Raw genomic sequence first — 17,986 nt, 5'->3', positions numbered from 1 at the left:
ACTTAAATGAGCATCAATACTTTACCATCAATACTTTACCACAGTCAGCACTTGTCAGATGGTTTCAACCTGGGAAAGGGCTGTACAGCCATGGCAGCTCCTGCTGCTCTCAGGCCCTTTGTGACCTTGCTGGTGTCCAGCCCTACTTTGCTGCTAGTTAATCCTGCTTTTCTGATGGAGCATCTCATATAACTCTGATTGCCTGCAGCGCTCTGGCAGCACCACTGAGCCTAGGGAAAGGGATTTGGGACTGCAGTTTGCCCAGCAGTAGGAACTGAAAAGCCAGAGCCAGGAGAGTTACGGTCGTGAGAGAACTTTCTGATTGCCTGCCAACTCCATTACATGCCCACAGAGGGGAAAGCAGGGAAAGCCAGGGCTAGAAGCAACCATTTCTTCCTCTCTCCTTGTATTTCCAGCTGCTGATACAACATTTGTTTGCCAGGGAAAAGGGACTAGCGTTAGTGTTCAGGGGCCTGTGGTCCGGCCTGGCTGGTTGCTGAAATTCGGCATTGTGCAGGCTGCCTCCCAGACCCAAGCTGGCACCAGCGCCAGCTGGGGCTGGTTTGACAGTGCCAAGTGGCTCCTGCAATCTGCCATCAGGAACCTGGCCTGGTGAGTTTTGTTTGCCAATAAAAAAGGCCAGCATTGGTGTTCGGGGGCCTGTGGCCTGGAGTGGCCGGTCGGATCCCAAAATTCCATGTTGCGCAGGACGCTGCTTCGCAGTTTGGCAAACTGCAGGGAAAGACAGGTTTCAGGTCTTACTGAAAAGAATTAATAATCACATGAGCAGTAACAGGGCATGAATTTATTAATCAAGTGGAAAAAAGTGATCATAGCATAAAACTAAAGAGAAAGCCCTTTCATGCAGGACTGGATGGAGAGTGCATTAACGTTTTTTATAAGCCCCTACATCAGAAGAAACTAATCTCTACTGCCTTGGAATAAAGGAAAATGATACTGAGGAAGATGGCATGTGAAATGTGGGACTGAGAACAGTAAACAGGAGGGGTTATCAGGTGGTGCACGCCCCTACAGAACACTCTGTACGCTGCCAACGCCTCTGAACCGTGGCTCATTCTGCAGTTATACTTGGTTTAATGCTGACTATAACATCCAACTTCTGTGTCCGTACAGCTTAACCTATCTGCTTGGATGTAGCCACCTATGCCCTTGGCTGCCTTGCACTGGCCCCAGGGGTCAAGTCTTGATACCATTCTCTCTTCAGCTACATAGATAATCCCTGCTTGAAGGCTATTTAACATTTGCTCAGTCATCACTTTGCACTGGCTTAGAGAGCCTGTTTACCTATTTTCTCCCATTCCCCCTGGGGATGGGTGGTGCAAGACACGCTAGACAGGGAGAGGGGCTCCAGGGCAGGGCCATCATTGAAGTAATGGGATGGTAACTCCCAGATTCAAGAGCTGATGGAAGGCATGGGGACAGAAGAACAGCCTCCTGTGGCAGCTCCATGGGCAAGTCTTATGTTGGGTAATGGGATACAGTGGCACTAGGCCAAGCTTTTGCTTGAAAATGTCACCATTTTACTGCGTGGTTCCTCCTGCTGCAGTGGGAAAAGCAACACACAGGCTGTGGTGGCACTGAGCCAGACTGCCCAGGGAGGTGGCTGAGTTGCCATCCATGGGGGTACTCAGAAGGCAGGAAGATGTGGCACTTGGGGACATGGTTTAGTGGTGGGCTGGGCAGTGCTGGGTTAATGGGTGGATCTGATGTTCTTGATGGGCTTTTTCAAAGTAACCAATTCTACCATTCCAGGTTCAGGCTTATTTCTGGCAATGTGCAATTCTCCAGTTCCTTAGCATCTTAACCTTTTTGTTTTGTACTCCCCTGACTAATCCAGACTGATAATGAGATATGGGAATGATGCTTGCAGGTTCATTGCAGTTCAAACACTTTAAATCAGCTATTTACTTTTTCTGCTCATTTTGTACATCTTCAGTTTGAGAAAAACTGCTATAGAGCTACAACTGCATTAGCAAAATTTCCAAGATCTCAAAAACTGATGCTTATCTACAGCACCCCTGGGTTCCCTCAAGAGCTCCATTTCACAATCTATTTAACCATGAAGACTAAGGTCAGTCCATACCACACTTCAGCTGTCCAGCAGGAAATTTACAGGTGATGAATACCTCAGTTTTTCAGTCCTGGAAATTAAGGTCATTGGGTTCTGATGAGTGGAAGATCCGTATTTAAGCACAACTCTCCTCTTCTGATAGATGCTCCAAATCTGTTGCATCCTAAGTGTGTTTCATCAGTCATCTTAATTTTTTCTTCACAACTGCATTTCAGTCCTGTATTTTCACAAGTAATTCAGATTATTTTATGAGGGAATCAGAGATACTTTCTTGCTTAACATTAAGTGTGGTACTTCCTCTACATAAGGGAAGGCCCAAACCCAATCTCCCTTCTGCAATTTAAATTTAAAAGCCATTTGTAAAATGGATGGCATATTATCCAGAATTTGCTAGCATGGTGTCTAGGCACTGTTTTGTCACAGTACGCAAGTTGCACCCACCCTCCCTTCCTCCCCCTTTTTACAATACAAAATTTCTAGTTGCTGGCTGCAGGCAGAGACAGGTCCTGAGTATTTCTGGAATATAATCCAGAAAGGAATTCCAAAAGAATCACTGGCATTTGTACTATGTAAGATATATTTGAAATGACTGGTCACCTTTTGTCACACCACTAGAATTCCATCAACAACTGTGTGATGATAGATGTTTTCAAGCACTTGGACTCTGGCTGTAGCAGATAGACAAACACCGGTAACTTCCCTTCATCAACCACCTGGGCCATCCAGGAAATCAAGAAACAGTCTCAGGAAGGAAACTCATGCTCAGAATTCAAATGGACAAATAAATAAATGGTTAAGTAGTTAGTCATCATCACTTTGGCAGCTTAAAATGATGTGAATTCAAAGTGGAATGTGCAGTGCTGGATCCAAGTCCTTGCAGAGGTGTAAATGTCCTGTTCTAGCTTTCACTGCCAGTCAATACACTGCTAAATTATCTTCAGTGTTAGAATTATCACCCATGTGCTCTGACCATACCAAAGATGCTACGGAAATGACACTGAGTAGGGATGCACAGAGTGAATGGTGTTGCACAAGGATGTTAGCAGGCGGTCATAGGCACTTGCACTAGGGAGAGACAAGCTGCAGAACCTGCTGGAAATGCCAACAGATCATTACAAACACTGCTCTTAAGCATCACTATTAGGTAACTCAGTGGTGTGATCACAAGGAGGAAAACTTACCAACATCTAAATTCTACTGTGTGGGAGTAGGGCATATCTGAGTAGCTTAAATACCCCAAAGCACTTTAAATCCAACAGAACAGACAGCAACCCCTTTGGATCAAGGGCACCCTCAGCAACCTGGTGCAGTCAACACACTGGAGGAAAGGGATACCATCCACAGGGATCACAACAGGCTTGAGGCGTGGGTGCCTGCAAAGCTCAAGAAGTTCAACAAGGCCAAGTGCAAGGTGATGCACCTGGGCCAGGGCAATCCCAAGCACAAATCCAAACTGAAGGATGAACAGATGGAGAGCAGCCTTGCTAAGAAGGACTTGGGGTGAATGTGGGGCTGGGCACAACCCAGCAACATGCACTCACAGCCCAGAAAGCCAAACATGTCCTGGACTGCACCCAAAGCAGTGTGAGCAACAGGGTGAGAGCAGGGATTCTGCCCCTCTGCTTTGCCCTGGTGGGACCCCCACCAATCCCACCTGCAATGCTGCATCCAGCTCTGGGATCCTCAGCACGAGAAGGACATGGACCATGGAGTGGGTCCACAGCAGGCCACAAAGATGATCAGAGGGATTAAGCACCACTCCTGACAGTTCAGGTTGTTTGGCCTGAAGAAAAGGCTCTGGAGAGATCTTAGAGAATGTTCTAGTACCTAAAGGGAGCCTACAAATGGAGAGGGGCTTTTTACAAGGGCATGTAGTGTCTGGACAAGGGGGAATGGCTTTAAATTGAAAGAGGGTAGATTTAGACTGGATATTAGGAATCAATTCTTTGCAGTGAGGGTAGTGAGGGGTTGCCCACAGAACTTGTGGATGCCTTATCTTGGAACTGTTCAAAGCCAGGCTGGATGGGGCTCTGAGCAACCTGGACTAGAGAAAGGTGTACCTGACCACAGCAAGGGGGTTGGAACTGGATGACTTTTAAGGTCTCTTCCAACCCCAAATGCTCTATGATTCTGTCTCCACATGTTTCTGCTTTTGAAGATTTTAGAATAATCAGGATTGTAAGAGGAATGACTGCTTCTCCTAGAGCACATCTGTACGTTAAAAACTCTAATAATCAGATATTTTTAAAATGACTGAACTGCCAGTTAACCACCTTAACAGACCAGTATATCCTTGTTAAGTTATTGGACAATATGGTTTCTTTTAAATTTTTTTTTATTTCTTTTGTTCTTAATTTTTGTTTGTTGTTGCTGGTTCTTTTGTTTGTTTTAATACAATTAAAGATGTACTCCACAAGAAAAAGCAGAAAGAGTCCTTCTGGAAAAAAAACAAATATATTGAACACATACCAATCAAATGGTACAGATATGGGACTGGCTTTGATTTCAAAATTTAAGTAGAAATAAAAAAGATGTAATGCAACAGCTGTTCAATTTCCAAGTCTAAGTAGGCACTGTAAAAAGACATTTCCGCTTTCTCCAGCACACATTCCTGTCTAAATGCTCCCACTGTAATCAACTCCTAGGATCCCAAACAAAAATAAAACCCAACACTGGGAACATAATCTTAGAGTAAAAGTTAATATCCATCCACCCACCCTCTTACAAAAAAGCAAACAAAAAAAAATCCCCCCAAATACAACCTTTCAATGCTGCTGTTTTGACTGGAGCAGAATTGGAGAATTTATAAAGGTTCAAAAGCACCCAAGGCAAGTAGTACAATACAATTTGTTCACTAACTTGTATTGGAAAGGAGATTAAAAACATTGAGATCTGCATCTTGGTACATAAAACTGTTGTCCTGAATAGAGAGAAATCTTTCAGAAAAGTTTTACAACTTGGTGGAAGTCCAGGACCCAGCTTTAGGCACCATTAATTCATGGGGTTTAATTCTGACTTTGTTATAACCACTTTTATATACTGTACATCTACCCTAGTTGTATCAGTGGTGGAACTGCTCACTGGTGTCCCTTTGAACAACTGTAAACTAAACCAAAGTATGCAACTCCATAGGAAGCTAGAGATCAGGTGAATATACAGCCAGTTATATCTCCCCTGCTTCACGCTCCTCTGAGCTCCTTGGCTCTTCCGAGCGGCCGTTAGCGCTTTCGTACGAACGTTTCTTGTCTTTGAAATCCCGTGGCGACCTCTCCCTCGAGCTTCTGTCTTTGTCACGGGATGTTCGATCGCAATCTCTCGAACGCTCTTTGTCTCTGGAAGATCTTTCTTTAGAGGATCTGAAAGGTGCAGTGCATTTGAGAATTCAAGTTAGACATGAACTGGTAGCTATCAATCAGCACTTAGGTTTTATATCTTTCTTCTTTTTCCAGACCAGCTTTAGATTTATATGAACAGAAGTGTATGAGAAGACACCAAATCATTCTACCCTTCTCCCTTTCCTACTTTAAATCCTACCTCAAAGTACTTGTCTTTTATCTACATTTATTACAGAGCCTAGATTAAGTTCAATGTGCTTCACTGCATCTCTTACTTTCAGTGTCCACCTCCAAGTTTACATTAACTGGAGTGGAGTGGAGTGGAAATTTTTCATTTGCAGTCTCTAGTTTAAGAACAGTGTCTAGCCTTTCTCAGACTATAAATCACAAACTTAAAAAAACACATTTAAAAACAGGAGTTTGATTAAAAGTAGCAGGAAATTAACTTGCATAATTCTGGAAGGGAGGCTCTATATGACAAACACAAAACAAATCTGGAACCTGTTCTATGACCATATTTTGTTATAAGAACTAACCCTTGTGTGACTTTGAAATGTTGGGGTAGTGTTCTTTTTAGATATAGATAAATAGGCATTTTCAAAACCTGTATGATGGAGACAGAAAAGACCTGTTTTGTTAAATGAGCTAGGTAGTTTTAAACTAAATTAGCTACCTGTATGGGAGAAAAATGGATTAGACGTCCCCCTTACAGATGCACTTAGGTCTGTTTTTGAAAAACATTCCATCTGTATTTTACCATATACTGCAATCACAAAATGTTCTAATACAGATTTTTACAGAAAAATCTTAACAGCTAGCCAATCAATTCCTAGTAAAAAAATTTGGTACTCTGGACCATGAGACTGTACTCTCTGCACTTACAGAAAGTAACTGTCACTTAACCTCCAAGCTTCAAAACTAATGTCTTCAAAATCTTTTACTAATTTCCTTTTGTAAGCTTATAAAGAAGTGAACTTTCATGTTAATTGCTCATCTGAAAAGACTACTTTCCCTACAATGTAGTGTTTTGCAAGACTTAGTACTTGCAAAAAACACTGGATCCACAGGCATTACCCTATTTCACAAACTACACGTTACAGAAGAAGAGAAACTACATGCCAAATAAGAACTTCATCCCGGATCTAGTTCAACTGTTCATCGAGTACCTTGTGCCCAAGTCCCCTGCAGAAGTAACTATGATTTAACTCCTGAAATAATTTGAACTATAAGCCCTGCATGTGCGGCCACTTCAAAACCTGATCTTTTATGTTCTTGTAGGTGAACAGTCTCAGGGTTTTAAGACTGAGCGAAGTATGCCACATTGTGCAATCCCAAGTCTTTTAAGTTATGCTCTCCTCATTAGTGTAAACAAGTCAGCCAATCCTCAGGAGCAGACAACAACTGAATCATTCAAAAGCAACAGCCGTAGCCTGCCCCCTGCAGTAATCTTTCCACGAGAGATCCTTGCAAAGCACAATCTTCAGATGCAGTGTAAAAAGTTGACTTTCAGACATACCTAAACCTACTTTCATCTGGTGCAGTTCACAACAGATGGGTGTTGGGGACAAGACCCCAAGGGAAAACCTGAATGCACTGCTGATATGCCTGGGTTCAAATGAAAATCAGCTGTTTCACTTTCTATGCTGCATGAAACTGGTATCAACTTGACACCAATACTCTGTAGCACTCATCCAAAACAGAAATAATATATAACTCTGTTATTGATATATTAAAAAATAAAAGAGAATAAAGCACTCTGGTGTGTCAAATCATAAATATGCTGAAATTGTAACTGAAATCTGAGACAGACTCAAAATGTGTGGAAATTACTAAGTGGTAAGCATAAACTGAATTTAGTGTGAAAATTCTCACTGTGTGTTGGGAAAAGCCATTTATTTCTAGGGCAACATTCACCTCTTTTTGGAGCTGCGCTCTCGGCTCCTCTCCCTGGAGCTGTGCCTGCTTCTATGGTGGCTGCGGCTCCGGCTGCGGCTGGCGGAGCGGGACCTGTGGCGGTGCCGTTTCTCACGGGACTTGGATCGAGTCCGTCTCTTGCGTTCCCGCGAGGCCGAGCGAGAGCGGTGTCTGCGGCGGTCCCGGGACCTCGACCTAGGAACAGAGAGGGCTTTCAGCACACACTGCTCTCACCCAGCCACTCTCACCAGAGTGCTGTGAACATTACACACGCTATGTGTGAGCACATCTGTACAGAGAATGAATGGCCTGCACTGTTCACAGCCATTGCAGTGTCTGATTCACAGGCAAACAGACAGGGGAAAGCAACATCAGAAAGCCTACAAACTCCTTTTTGACTAATGCAGACAATTTTATAGTTAATTCATGACTGTATGGCTACAGCATAGCAAATTCAGGCTCCTGAAAGCAAATAAAAATATGAAAAAAATCTACTTTTTACATTTTAAACTAGTATCTGTATCAGGGAAAGAAGAACTTAATGATGCAGTGACAGGGATCATCTGCCAGAATTTGTGTTATGATGTTCTTTAAAAACTGAACCATATTGTTCCCCATAGCTACAACAACAAAACTAATCTGGAAGGTTCTAAACACTACACAAATCTAGCATTTTCTTATTTTTTCGCCCCTCCGAGTCACTTTGCAATCATACCTCACTGGTGACCTTCAATTGTGTAGATTTGAAACTACACTCATACTATTCATGGGTGATCTTGATGAGTTAACCTGGTGCTTAGGGATTTTGAAAACATGGGCTTTCACCAAAAGTTATTAGCCAGAAGCTTTTGTAAAGAAAAACCAATTCTCTGTGTATTAAGTGTTACTTGGGACATGAAGCTGCATTGTAATAGCCACAAAATAGATGTAGATGTACAAACTGAGTAGCATGGTGATAAATAGTGTACAAACACACAGAGAGATGACTATGTAACAGAAAGCTTTGTTTGTAAAGATGGACATCTTAAACTAACAGTGCTAGACAGTCTTAAAATGTTCCAGCTTGTGAAAGGCTAACTTCACCGCTGGTATGCCTTGTCTGCAGATTTATATACCTTTTGGCATGCTTGCTGTGGGATCTGGACCTGAAATAAATGGAAAATAGTAATTTTTCTTAAGAGAATCTCACTATCAAATCAAGTGCAATTTAGTAATAATAAACCAGACTAGCTGACCTGTTATTGTACTTCTTGCTTTAGCAGCAAGTATTTAAAGGCCTTTTATTTGATGTCAACATCTTTGTAACATGTTTATCAGGAAACACATCCCTGTTTTATGTTGGTTGGGTCTTTTAAAATTTATTTTTGAGACAACTCTACTAGAAGCCCAGAAGATTATCTGACCAGCTCTTTAACTTACATCCCTCCCACAGAAAAAGTTCCCAGGGGAAGTCAGTATTCCCAGATTTCCTGATAGGCAAATAGTACCAAACTGCAACAGATTTCAGAAATTCACTGTTAACCTCTGAAACTTTAACATGTCAAGAGAACTGCAACTCAGGTTCCATTCCACTCCAGCCCCACCAGGCCTGGAAGCTACTATTCCATAGAAGAACAGGGAACTGCCTTCCTTAATCATACACTGACCTGCTTCCAGTAAGAAAAATTTCTAACATCTCTGAAGGAAATTGTTAAGAGATGTAAGGCACTCATATGCATGCAAGCTCATGTCTGTCAGGTCTCAAAACAAGGTACACACCTGAAAATTATCTCAAAGGCCCTCAGTTCAAATTTCTAGAGACAATACTATCAGCAGTTTTTAAAAATGCTTTTTATGAGAACAATTCCATGTTTTAAGATTTAGAATGAAATTCCGTCTCAATCCTTCTAAGTTTCCAAGAAATGCAAACTATTGTAATTCTGCATATTTAGAAATGTGTATGAACTGTATCAGTTTTCTTATTAAACATAAATAGGTCATAATGTACATGCAATTAAAACAGATCCCTACCTCCTTAGTTTCTCCCTTTCTTCTCTTTCCCTCTCCTCTCTACGTTTCAGACGTTCCTGATTTCGTTTCTCCTGTTTATCAGCCACAATCCTCTGAAAGTAAAAGAATATATTAAGTTATATTAAAAAGTTTTCACATGAAGGTGCTATAAAAATAATCTAGACAGTTAACATTCAGTTCTTTCCCTCAGGCATATCCCCTTTCCCTTGTGTATATTATTCCCACTCTCTTCCTCAGGATATATACATATATTTTATTTTTTTTCTTGAAGAAACAGAAGTTACTGCAGAAGAGCTGCATATGGGTGTTACACGAAGACCTGAAATATGCATTTATATATTAAGTTTTTAATAAGGGGGAATTCAGAACAGTAAGTCATGCCTTTAATGTGAGAGTTTTCATGCCAATCCTATCATATTTTGGACACTGGGGAAAGGCAGAAAGCAATCAGAACTGGGAGAGTTAATTGTTTCTTAAAGGACTTGGTTGGGCCAACACCTAAGTTTTGAGGCTACTTGTTTCTGTATTATGACTGTGGGATAAAGTTAGAGCAGATGCTTCAGCTGATAGCCCCCAGGGTGAACTCACTACTACTGGGGACAAGGCACGCTCAGTAGAGGGCCCTCAGGTGTGCAACTCACAACTGGAGATCTGGCCAAACCCAAGTCTTGCCACCTTCTGGACATGATGCAAGAAATTCAACTCTTTGTAAAGACCTTCTTCTGAGAGGTGGAATTGCCCCAGCAGCATCTTGATTAGATCTCTGAGGAGAGCTCTGAGGAAGGAGGGGATAGTTATTGTTTTCTTTCTTTATCAGCAAAGCACTTTGAAAGATTAATTTATTGATGCTTTGGGAATGTGAAATAGTTATCCATGCATATTTTGTTCCAAATTATGTAAATAATTAGTTATTTCAACCCTTTTTGTCAAATTATATCTATATTTCCTTCTACAACATCAGCAATTTAGCTACAAGCAAGGTTTCTTGTTCAAGTGACTCTTTGCATAATTTCATGGAGGGATGAGAGGAAGTACACATGACCTGTTCTCGCATCTAAGATTTAAGTTACACCAGCTATAGTTAGGAGCCTGAATTGGCAACATCAACAGGAAGAGTTGGCTCTCCAAAGGGCAAGTCCCAGTATCCATGCAAGACAGCTGGAATATTACAGAACATAAACCAGTTCATTTATTCAAATCCAGTAGCAGCAATTCCTGCTCTGAGGAATTAAACCAATTTAGCTACTGTCTTTGGTGATTTCTACAGTTAAATTGCTTAACTGAACTGTGAACTCCATAATTTGTCATAAATTAAGGTCATAAATGGCATCAGTGTTCAAATCCATCCTCTTGAAAACCAGAGGTCCAGAATATCATTCCAGTAAGTCTTTCTCCCAGCATATGATTTCTGGTCAAGATAGGTTATAATATTCCAACTGGATTTCAAATGTTCAAGCTACAGAGAACAATCAACCTCCCCATAGCAATTATTTCCGACTTCAAGATATACATAATTTGGCATTCCCATTTTGAATAGCTACAGCCTTGAGTTGTTGCATTCTATTCAAAATAATTTCCTAATCTTTGTCCAGGTAAAATAAACAATTTGAGTTTTAGTCATTCATTATACAGCAGGTTGAGTTCCAAGCATTTCTTTACATTTTTTGAAAACTTTTCCAAGTGTTATCATCCTCCTTACTACATGCTCTTGTCAAGAGTCTCCTTATTACTTTTAGTCAATCATCTGGCTCAAACCAAAGTTCATTTGGCTATCTCCTATAACTGCTAAATATGTTGCAACATTGCTGTTGTTCACTCAAAATACAGTTCTCTATTTTAAAAAGAGATTCAAGTTCTTAGCTCCCAAGATGCATTACTTTGAATGTGTGTTTTAATCTACCTCAGTGCAAAAGAGGTCACTATCCAGGTAATTGATGCTAAATTAGAATGTTTAGTGGTTTCAGGCTAATGAACTCCCAAAGTTTAAAGGGATATGAAAAAAAAAAATCACACACAGAGAAAGAAATACTCCATTAAGGCTGCCTGGCAAATAATTAAGTAGGAGCACACACAAGAAATGTAAGAATGATTTACCCTGAGTTCCTCAAGCTTCTCTCTTATTTCAATAAATCCCAAATGTAGTTTTCCTCCAAAGTGATCAGCAAGTCGTCGGTCATTATCATGAAGACCAAGGTAAGCCGAGCACACTTCACAAACCCGTAGCTTCTGCTGCTGAAAGCTGGAGGCAGGCATAGAATTCCTGTATACTTCCTAGAAAAGAATAACATTTGCTGTTACTTCAAAATGCACATAAACACAAGGATGACACTTGACTGAAGACACACTACAAATAACCAAATTCAATGTACACCAGAACACCCTTTAGTTAATTCACACTATTCATACTTAAGTGTATCACTAAGATACAGGACATGTTTCCTTATTTTGAAACCTGAACACAGTTAAAAGGACATTAAATGTTTTTGCAAATTAAAAAAAAAAAAAAGTTGGGTAATTACTACCTTAAGATTATATTATATAGAAGGATGATGTACTTTTTCATATACAACAATGAATAAACAGTTTACTATGTTGATGTATTATGAAAATATGACACCAGTTTTAATTCTGAATCCCATTTAAAACAGCACTAGTCTCCTGAGAAATTTACCTGCTTTTTAGACACCAATTGAACACATTATCTGAGCAGAATTTACCTAAAGACATTCAGATGATAGATCAGCAAGACTGCCAGCAATCCTTCTGGTACTATTGAAACAGCTGCAGATACTGGTTTCTAGAAATTTCAGTATCTTTGTGTAATATGATATGGAAAAGCTCTTGGTGCATTCTGTCATGTGAACATTACCAGGATCATTTTGACTTTCCTGATACACTAGACATGAACTCTCTTTTAGTGAAGACAATGAACCACTCCACTGAAGCTTTCCAGCATGAGGTTACAACAGGATTGCCATAGCAAGAGCCATGGGACCAAACCCGATGCAACCATCACAACTACAAAGGTAGTGTTCACATATACAACTGACCAACACAGCCCAACTAAGATAAACGCATCATTTGTGGAAGGAAGTACAATTTTAATGGTATAGGAGTATATTGAAGGGTAGAAACTTTAACTGGATGCCACAAAGCAATTTCTTTAGTTTTATATGTAGCAATTAGCTAAGGAATTGACAGAGATAAGATGTCTTGCACTACACAGAGGCCAAGCAATTTAATTTTTGACCCTGCCCTCTCCATTCCCCAATCCTTACACAATCAACTTACTTCTGCTTCTCTCTTCTTTACCCGAGCCTTCTCCACTTCATCCATTACTTTTTGAGATTCTTCCACATTCCCATCAGCTCCAAGCTGTTCTACTTTGGCCAACAGTTTCCCAATTTCTTCATTCAATTCATGAACTCTTTCAGCCTTGAAAGACAAGAAAAGGCTTAACACAGGAAATACTTTTAATTATGGAAAACAATCTGAACTACTACTGAGTTATGGTACGCAAAATTAGAAGGACAGAATGAAAAGAAACACACAGAGGGAACTTCTCCAGTTAGAACTAAAACAGAAAATGGCTCTCTGCAAAGAACACAGACAAAGGCTAAGTTACCAAGTCTATGTAAAATTCCAGAAAAAGGATTTTGTTCAGCAAACTGCAAATAACTCACACTTACCCAAGACAGTCTTGAAAAATTAATATTTGTACAACCATTTCTCCTAGCATTTGCATATATGTGCAGAAACATCATAGGTTTTTCATTCAAAAAAGGTATACAGAAAAGGATATTGATTTTGTTTACTTTATAGATGAAGGTTGGATCAAAAAGTGTAAGAATTACTAACATGAATTCAAAACCAAGTTTCCTGAGGTCAAAAGTATCAGAGAGGTCTCTTCCTTCTGTTCTCTTCTGTGCCTTAAAAGGCAATTTTAGGAAGGACAGGAAAAATGTATTACTTTTTCCCCCCTCTTCGGTAGGAATTCTCAGATTTGATGTATTTTCAAAACTTGAAACTGTCTCCTTAGAAAAACTGGCCTCCAAAAAAAAGCAATAACTTGTCTGCCATGCTTACTTTAGCTGCAACTTCAGCACTGATCTCTTCCTGGGTTTCTGCTAGTCTTTTCTTGGCCACTTCCGTCCGCCGGTCGCAGTCTGCAATAAATGACTGCAGGTGGTCCATTGCCTAAAACATCAGAAAGAACAAGGATCAATGCTGTCAAGAATATAAATAAATTAGCTGTAAGGCTTCTTCAGTTTATTAAGGCTTCACTTTCAGAAGTTTTTAATTAGTGATTAGTGAAACAATAATCTACCAGTTTATGCTGACTAATCACACATATTCATAGAGATGGTTAAAAAATTATAATCTACACACTGCCATAGTTTCTAAGTATTTGCAGATTTTTGGAAGTCAATCTCTCTTAAGGCAGAAGAAGAAGAAGCAGTAGTGAGTATTTCTAGTGGCATTAAAATTCCTGGAAGGCTAGTCTTGGAAGGATCACTTCATCCAACCGTGGCATGCAATACTGAAACTTTTTTCACTAGGGTTTAAGCAGGTATATTAACCATCCCTCCAAATAAGAATTAAAAAACCCAAACCCTTTTGTCCTAGCAAAGACTAACTTCCTAGCTGGGAGTTCAAAATAAACTACAGTGTATGGAGACACAGTACATGATTTGTTATCTGCAATATCAAATTACTTTCTTTGTTAAGTGTAGAATTTAAAACTCTCTTCAAAGCATGCATACACAGTTTTAACATATGCTTGCTATTTGACAACACTAAGACATCACTCAGGTTTATCATACTCTGAGAGGCTGTTAACAGTTCTCCTAGAGATGACTACCAAATTAGCATATTATCATGAAGAGGCAAGGATCTTTCATGTAACTGTGACAAGAGTTTCTCTGCCTCTTTATAAAATCGCTTTTCAAAAGTCTTCCTTCAGTCTGTAACACAAAATCTGTTGCTCAATTTATCCACCCAAGTACACAAACTAATGCTTTCTCTCCACCATTAAGACAAAATACATACATCAAGCTCAAAGAAGAAATCTTGATCTTTGGATGCTATTTCATAGTCTGCCCTTAATGCCAGGTCATGCACTTTCAGGCATTCTCCAAGGTCCATTCTCTGAAAAGACAAAGGCAATGTGATTTAACTTTTCAGATGTGTTACAAGGAATAAGGGTAGCATGATTTTCTTTAACTGTCAAATATTCTGGAGCAAGTCATCTCTCCTGTGGTAATGAGAGTTTAACAAAGCTATAAGATTATACCAGATCTTTGACAGACATGCATGAATCAAGAAATAATAACAGCAGAGCGAACAAACAGCTTATCTTGTCATGATGGCTGTTTGCATTACAAAGTATCATTGATGTCCTGCAAAAATGCTGTTTTACTAGAAGCTCAAAAAACTAACTGAAGTGGAACATCATGTATTGAACTTAAACAGTTTAGTAGAGCCAAGTTCCATGAAAATAACTGGCAATTAAATGGTCAAATTCTTGACCTGAACCTGTCTGCACACTCCATGATAATGTGTTTCCATTATATTCATCACCTCAAAGAGCTACAACCACAGCACCATTGTAAATGCTGCTTAAAAAACATTCTTGAAGCATTTCAAGTAGCACAACCAAAAATCAAATCCCTGCAAAACATTTTGCAAGTGAGGAAAGATGAGCTGAATGCCGGACTATGTTCAAGAACCCAGGAAGAAAAAACTTCACTTGTAATCTAAAACCATTCTAGAAGGGGCAGGAAGGAAGCAGGGATGTAAAAAGTAAGCAGGCTGCATCACAGATTTATCTTGCATACAATGCCACTGAGGAGAGTGCCCAGAATCTTACTGGGTAACGACTACTGTTTTCAAATTGCATTTTGCATAGGAGACAGCATAAGAAATTCTAATTCAGTCTGGTCACGACAGGTCTGGTGACACAGCAACGCACACTTGACAAAAACCAAACTGAAAAACTCCACCCACAGACAACCACGAAAAAACCCCAAACCACCACCCCCAAACAATCTGTAATGGAAACAAAACTGAATGAACCCAAAGCAGCCTCTCTGCAACAGCACAGGCTGATATAGAATCATTGGAAGTGATTGTGAAGTCTGCTCTTAAGGCAGTGCTCACTTAATAGTTAGAAGAATTCATCCTTTCTTAACATTGAAAGCACATGACGAAAATTGAACTCTGTTGGAAAAAGCTGTTACTGTTGCAGTTAAATAACAATTTAAAATCTAAACCTAAAATAATTAAAAACTTGCATTGTGAGTTTTGTAAATAGAAGATGAATGTTAACTCAGAACATGCTGCAAGCCAAATGAGTGAGGGTTTTGTTGAGTTTTTGTTTGCTTGTTTTTAATAAAATACTTGGATTTAAGTAAAGTAAAATAAACAAACCCCAATTATTTTAGTCTTTCAAATATTTACTTGGATTTCCAATGAAACCATTAAAGTAATTGTTATGGAAGCTGTTGGTTTATTTCATACAGAAGTTTCAGATGGAGAAAAAAGCCTACATTGGTAAAATAAAGAATTCTGAAGTTGAGAAGGTTTTTTATAAACTGTAGCTATTTAAATCCCCTTCAGCTACCATAAATCTGTTTTCCAGATAACATTTGATTGCAATAGGGAACATCTGACTGCAATGATAAAGGAAAAGATTAGCTTTTCCTTTTGCAACTATACAGGCCCTCAGCAATTTTGTTAACTGATGCAAATCCACAAAGACCTTGAAGCTGAGCAATGTATTATAGAGGTCTCTTTCCAAGCCATGCTGACATTATTTAAACCGAAGCATTTTTCAGGAAAGTTCTTCAATACTAGGAGAGCAATGTAAAAGAGCCTTAAAAATTATCTGAAAATTAGACACTTGAAAATTATCCTAAAATTGTGAGAAGAGTGACTTTATGCCAATTCATCTCTTGTACTGAATAAGGTCTTAAAGGCTAAAACTGTAAAATTCAAGGATAATTCCGAAGTTATAAATGCACAGATAAGGTTAGTGACACACTTCAATAGGTCTGAATATAGTGACAAAAAGCCTGAAACACATCCACCACACACAACCCTCCCCACTATTCTAACATCCAACATGCACACACTTTGAATAAATGCATAAAATAAAATTCCATCACACACTAAAAACCCTCATAATTCACGTAACACTACCATGACTTGCTGTTCACTTTACATGTGTTTTATGCCTCTTTCTCTTTATTTAGGTTGCATTCCACCTCCACAAAACAGTACGTTTTCTGATTTCTTTGCCTTTTACTGGGAATTATAAATTCAAAGCCTGAAAGGATGCTAATTAATCTGAGCCAGCACTAGTACAGAGAAACATTCTGTCCTCCCCTTCTCTCTGCGCTGTGCCACTTCCATGCTGGCACATCTGCCTGTGCTGTTGAACACAATCTGGATAGTGACAGGGTAAAAAACATCTTAGCAAACCAAACAGAAAGGCAAATTTTTCATCAGCATACCTTTGTCCAATTTGTTGGGCAGCCATACAAACAATGTGCTGAGGGTGTGTAGGGGACAACACAGTACTGAATGAACTTAAGAAGCTGGGGTCTCTTATAGTATTAAGATGGCAAATTCAAAAACTGTTGAAAACCCTCAGTAATGTTAGTGGAAATTTTGGGAGACAGAGAATATGTTATGATTCCTTTTTGTTAGATGCCTCAATCACAACAGAAGAAATTTTGGCTCCCCTTCCTCCTTTTGACTCAACAGGGTGGCCTAACAGGGAGCAAGAAGAAGCAGGTACAAGAGAAAAGGATTCTTTATCACTAGTTTTGCTGCTGAAGAAATTACATCATTGTTGAAACTGCTCCTCAACACAGCCTATACTAGCCCTGGATAATCCTTTATAAGTCTTCACAGAAATATTACTACAAAATGTCTTTCATAAAAGTTCCTTTAGCAAATCCCAATGTAAAGAGATCTAAAAAACCCACCACATATACAACTCTTTAATAAGTTTGCACATTAAATGCAAAAACAGGCTAAAAAGCACTTCTGCTGGTGCAAGTTATGCAACATCAGGCAAAGACAACTTATCTTGGGGATGATTCATTACTGTCAGAAGTCTATGCTGGGTCATGACTGCCAAGAACCTTAACAAGCACAGAGCAGCTTGCAGTATAATCTGGCTCATATGGGTAGCTGCAAAGTAGATGGACAGCAGATGAAAATGGACAGAAGATACAGTAAGACACATTATTTTCCTTTTCCACAAGTCCACCTTGCAATTTGGTGCCAAGACATGCTCTTCCCACAGAGGCAAAGAATAAGCATTGGTAGTCTGCCATTTAAAGATCAATCACATTTGAAACAGAAGATGGCTAAGAGGGAGACTCATGCTCAGAGACCGAGTTAATGGAAGGCTTAAAAAGAACACACACTGTTTTTCACTGTCAATACACTGGCTTTCAGAGAGAATTACACTTCCTAAAAGTGATTTACAGAGCAGTTCAGATGAACAACACAAATAAAGAAAGGTGAAATCATCCAAGTCCCCAGGCTAGACATAAGTGAAGCTCATTGAGTGAGCTAAGCCATGCTTTGGGTCTTTCTGCACTGAGATTAAAATCTGAAGAAA

The 17,986-nt window shown here is 39.6% G+C and overlaps 1 protein-coding gene across 6 annotated transcripts in view; it reads right to left on the bottom strand.

The window, feature by feature from the left end:
- Positions 1 to 4,409: 4,409 nt before the first annotated feature.
- Positions 4,410 to 17,986, bottom strand: part of LUC7L2 (LUC7 like 2, pre-mRNA splicing factor) — a 32,098-nt gene continuing 18,521 nt past the window's right edge. For 3 of the 6 annotated variants that reach the window (XM_059472666.1, XM_059472663.1, XM_059472661.1), the window contains 8 exons: positions 14,401 to 14,499; positions 13,438 to 13,548; positions 12,643 to 12,786; positions 11,446 to 11,622; positions 9,352 to 9,443; positions 8,457 to 8,486; positions 7,342 to 7,536; positions 4,410 to 5,448 (listed from right to left, as the gene is read on the bottom strand). In XM_059472666.1, coding sequence (XP_059328649.1) covers positions 5,256 to 5,448; positions 7,342 to 7,536; positions 8,457 to 8,486; positions 9,352 to 9,443; positions 11,446 to 11,622; positions 12,643 to 12,786; positions 13,438 to 13,548; positions 14,401 to 14,496 — 1,038 coding nt within the window. In that variant the 5' untranslated portion in view covers positions 14,497 to 14,499 and the 3' untranslated portion in view covers positions 4,410 to 5,255. Of the gene's footprint in view, positions 5,449 to 7,337; positions 7,537 to 8,456; positions 8,487 to 9,351; positions 9,444 to 11,445; positions 11,623 to 12,642; positions 12,787 to 13,437; positions 13,549 to 14,400; positions 14,500 to 17,986 lie in introns of those variants that run through there. The other 3 variants (XM_059472665.1, XM_059472664.1, XM_059472667.1) reach the window with 2 other exon arrangements.

Source organism: Ammospiza nelsoni, chromosome 5 (assembly GCF_027579445.1).
Source record: "Ammospiza nelsoni isolate bAmmNel1 chromosome 5, bAmmNel1.pri, whole genome shotgun sequence".
Taxonomy (NCBI): Eukaryota; Metazoa; Chordata; class Aves; order Passeriformes; family Passerellidae; genus Ammospiza; species Ammospiza nelsoni.
This window is presented reverse-complemented; position numbering and strand designations above follow the sequence as displayed.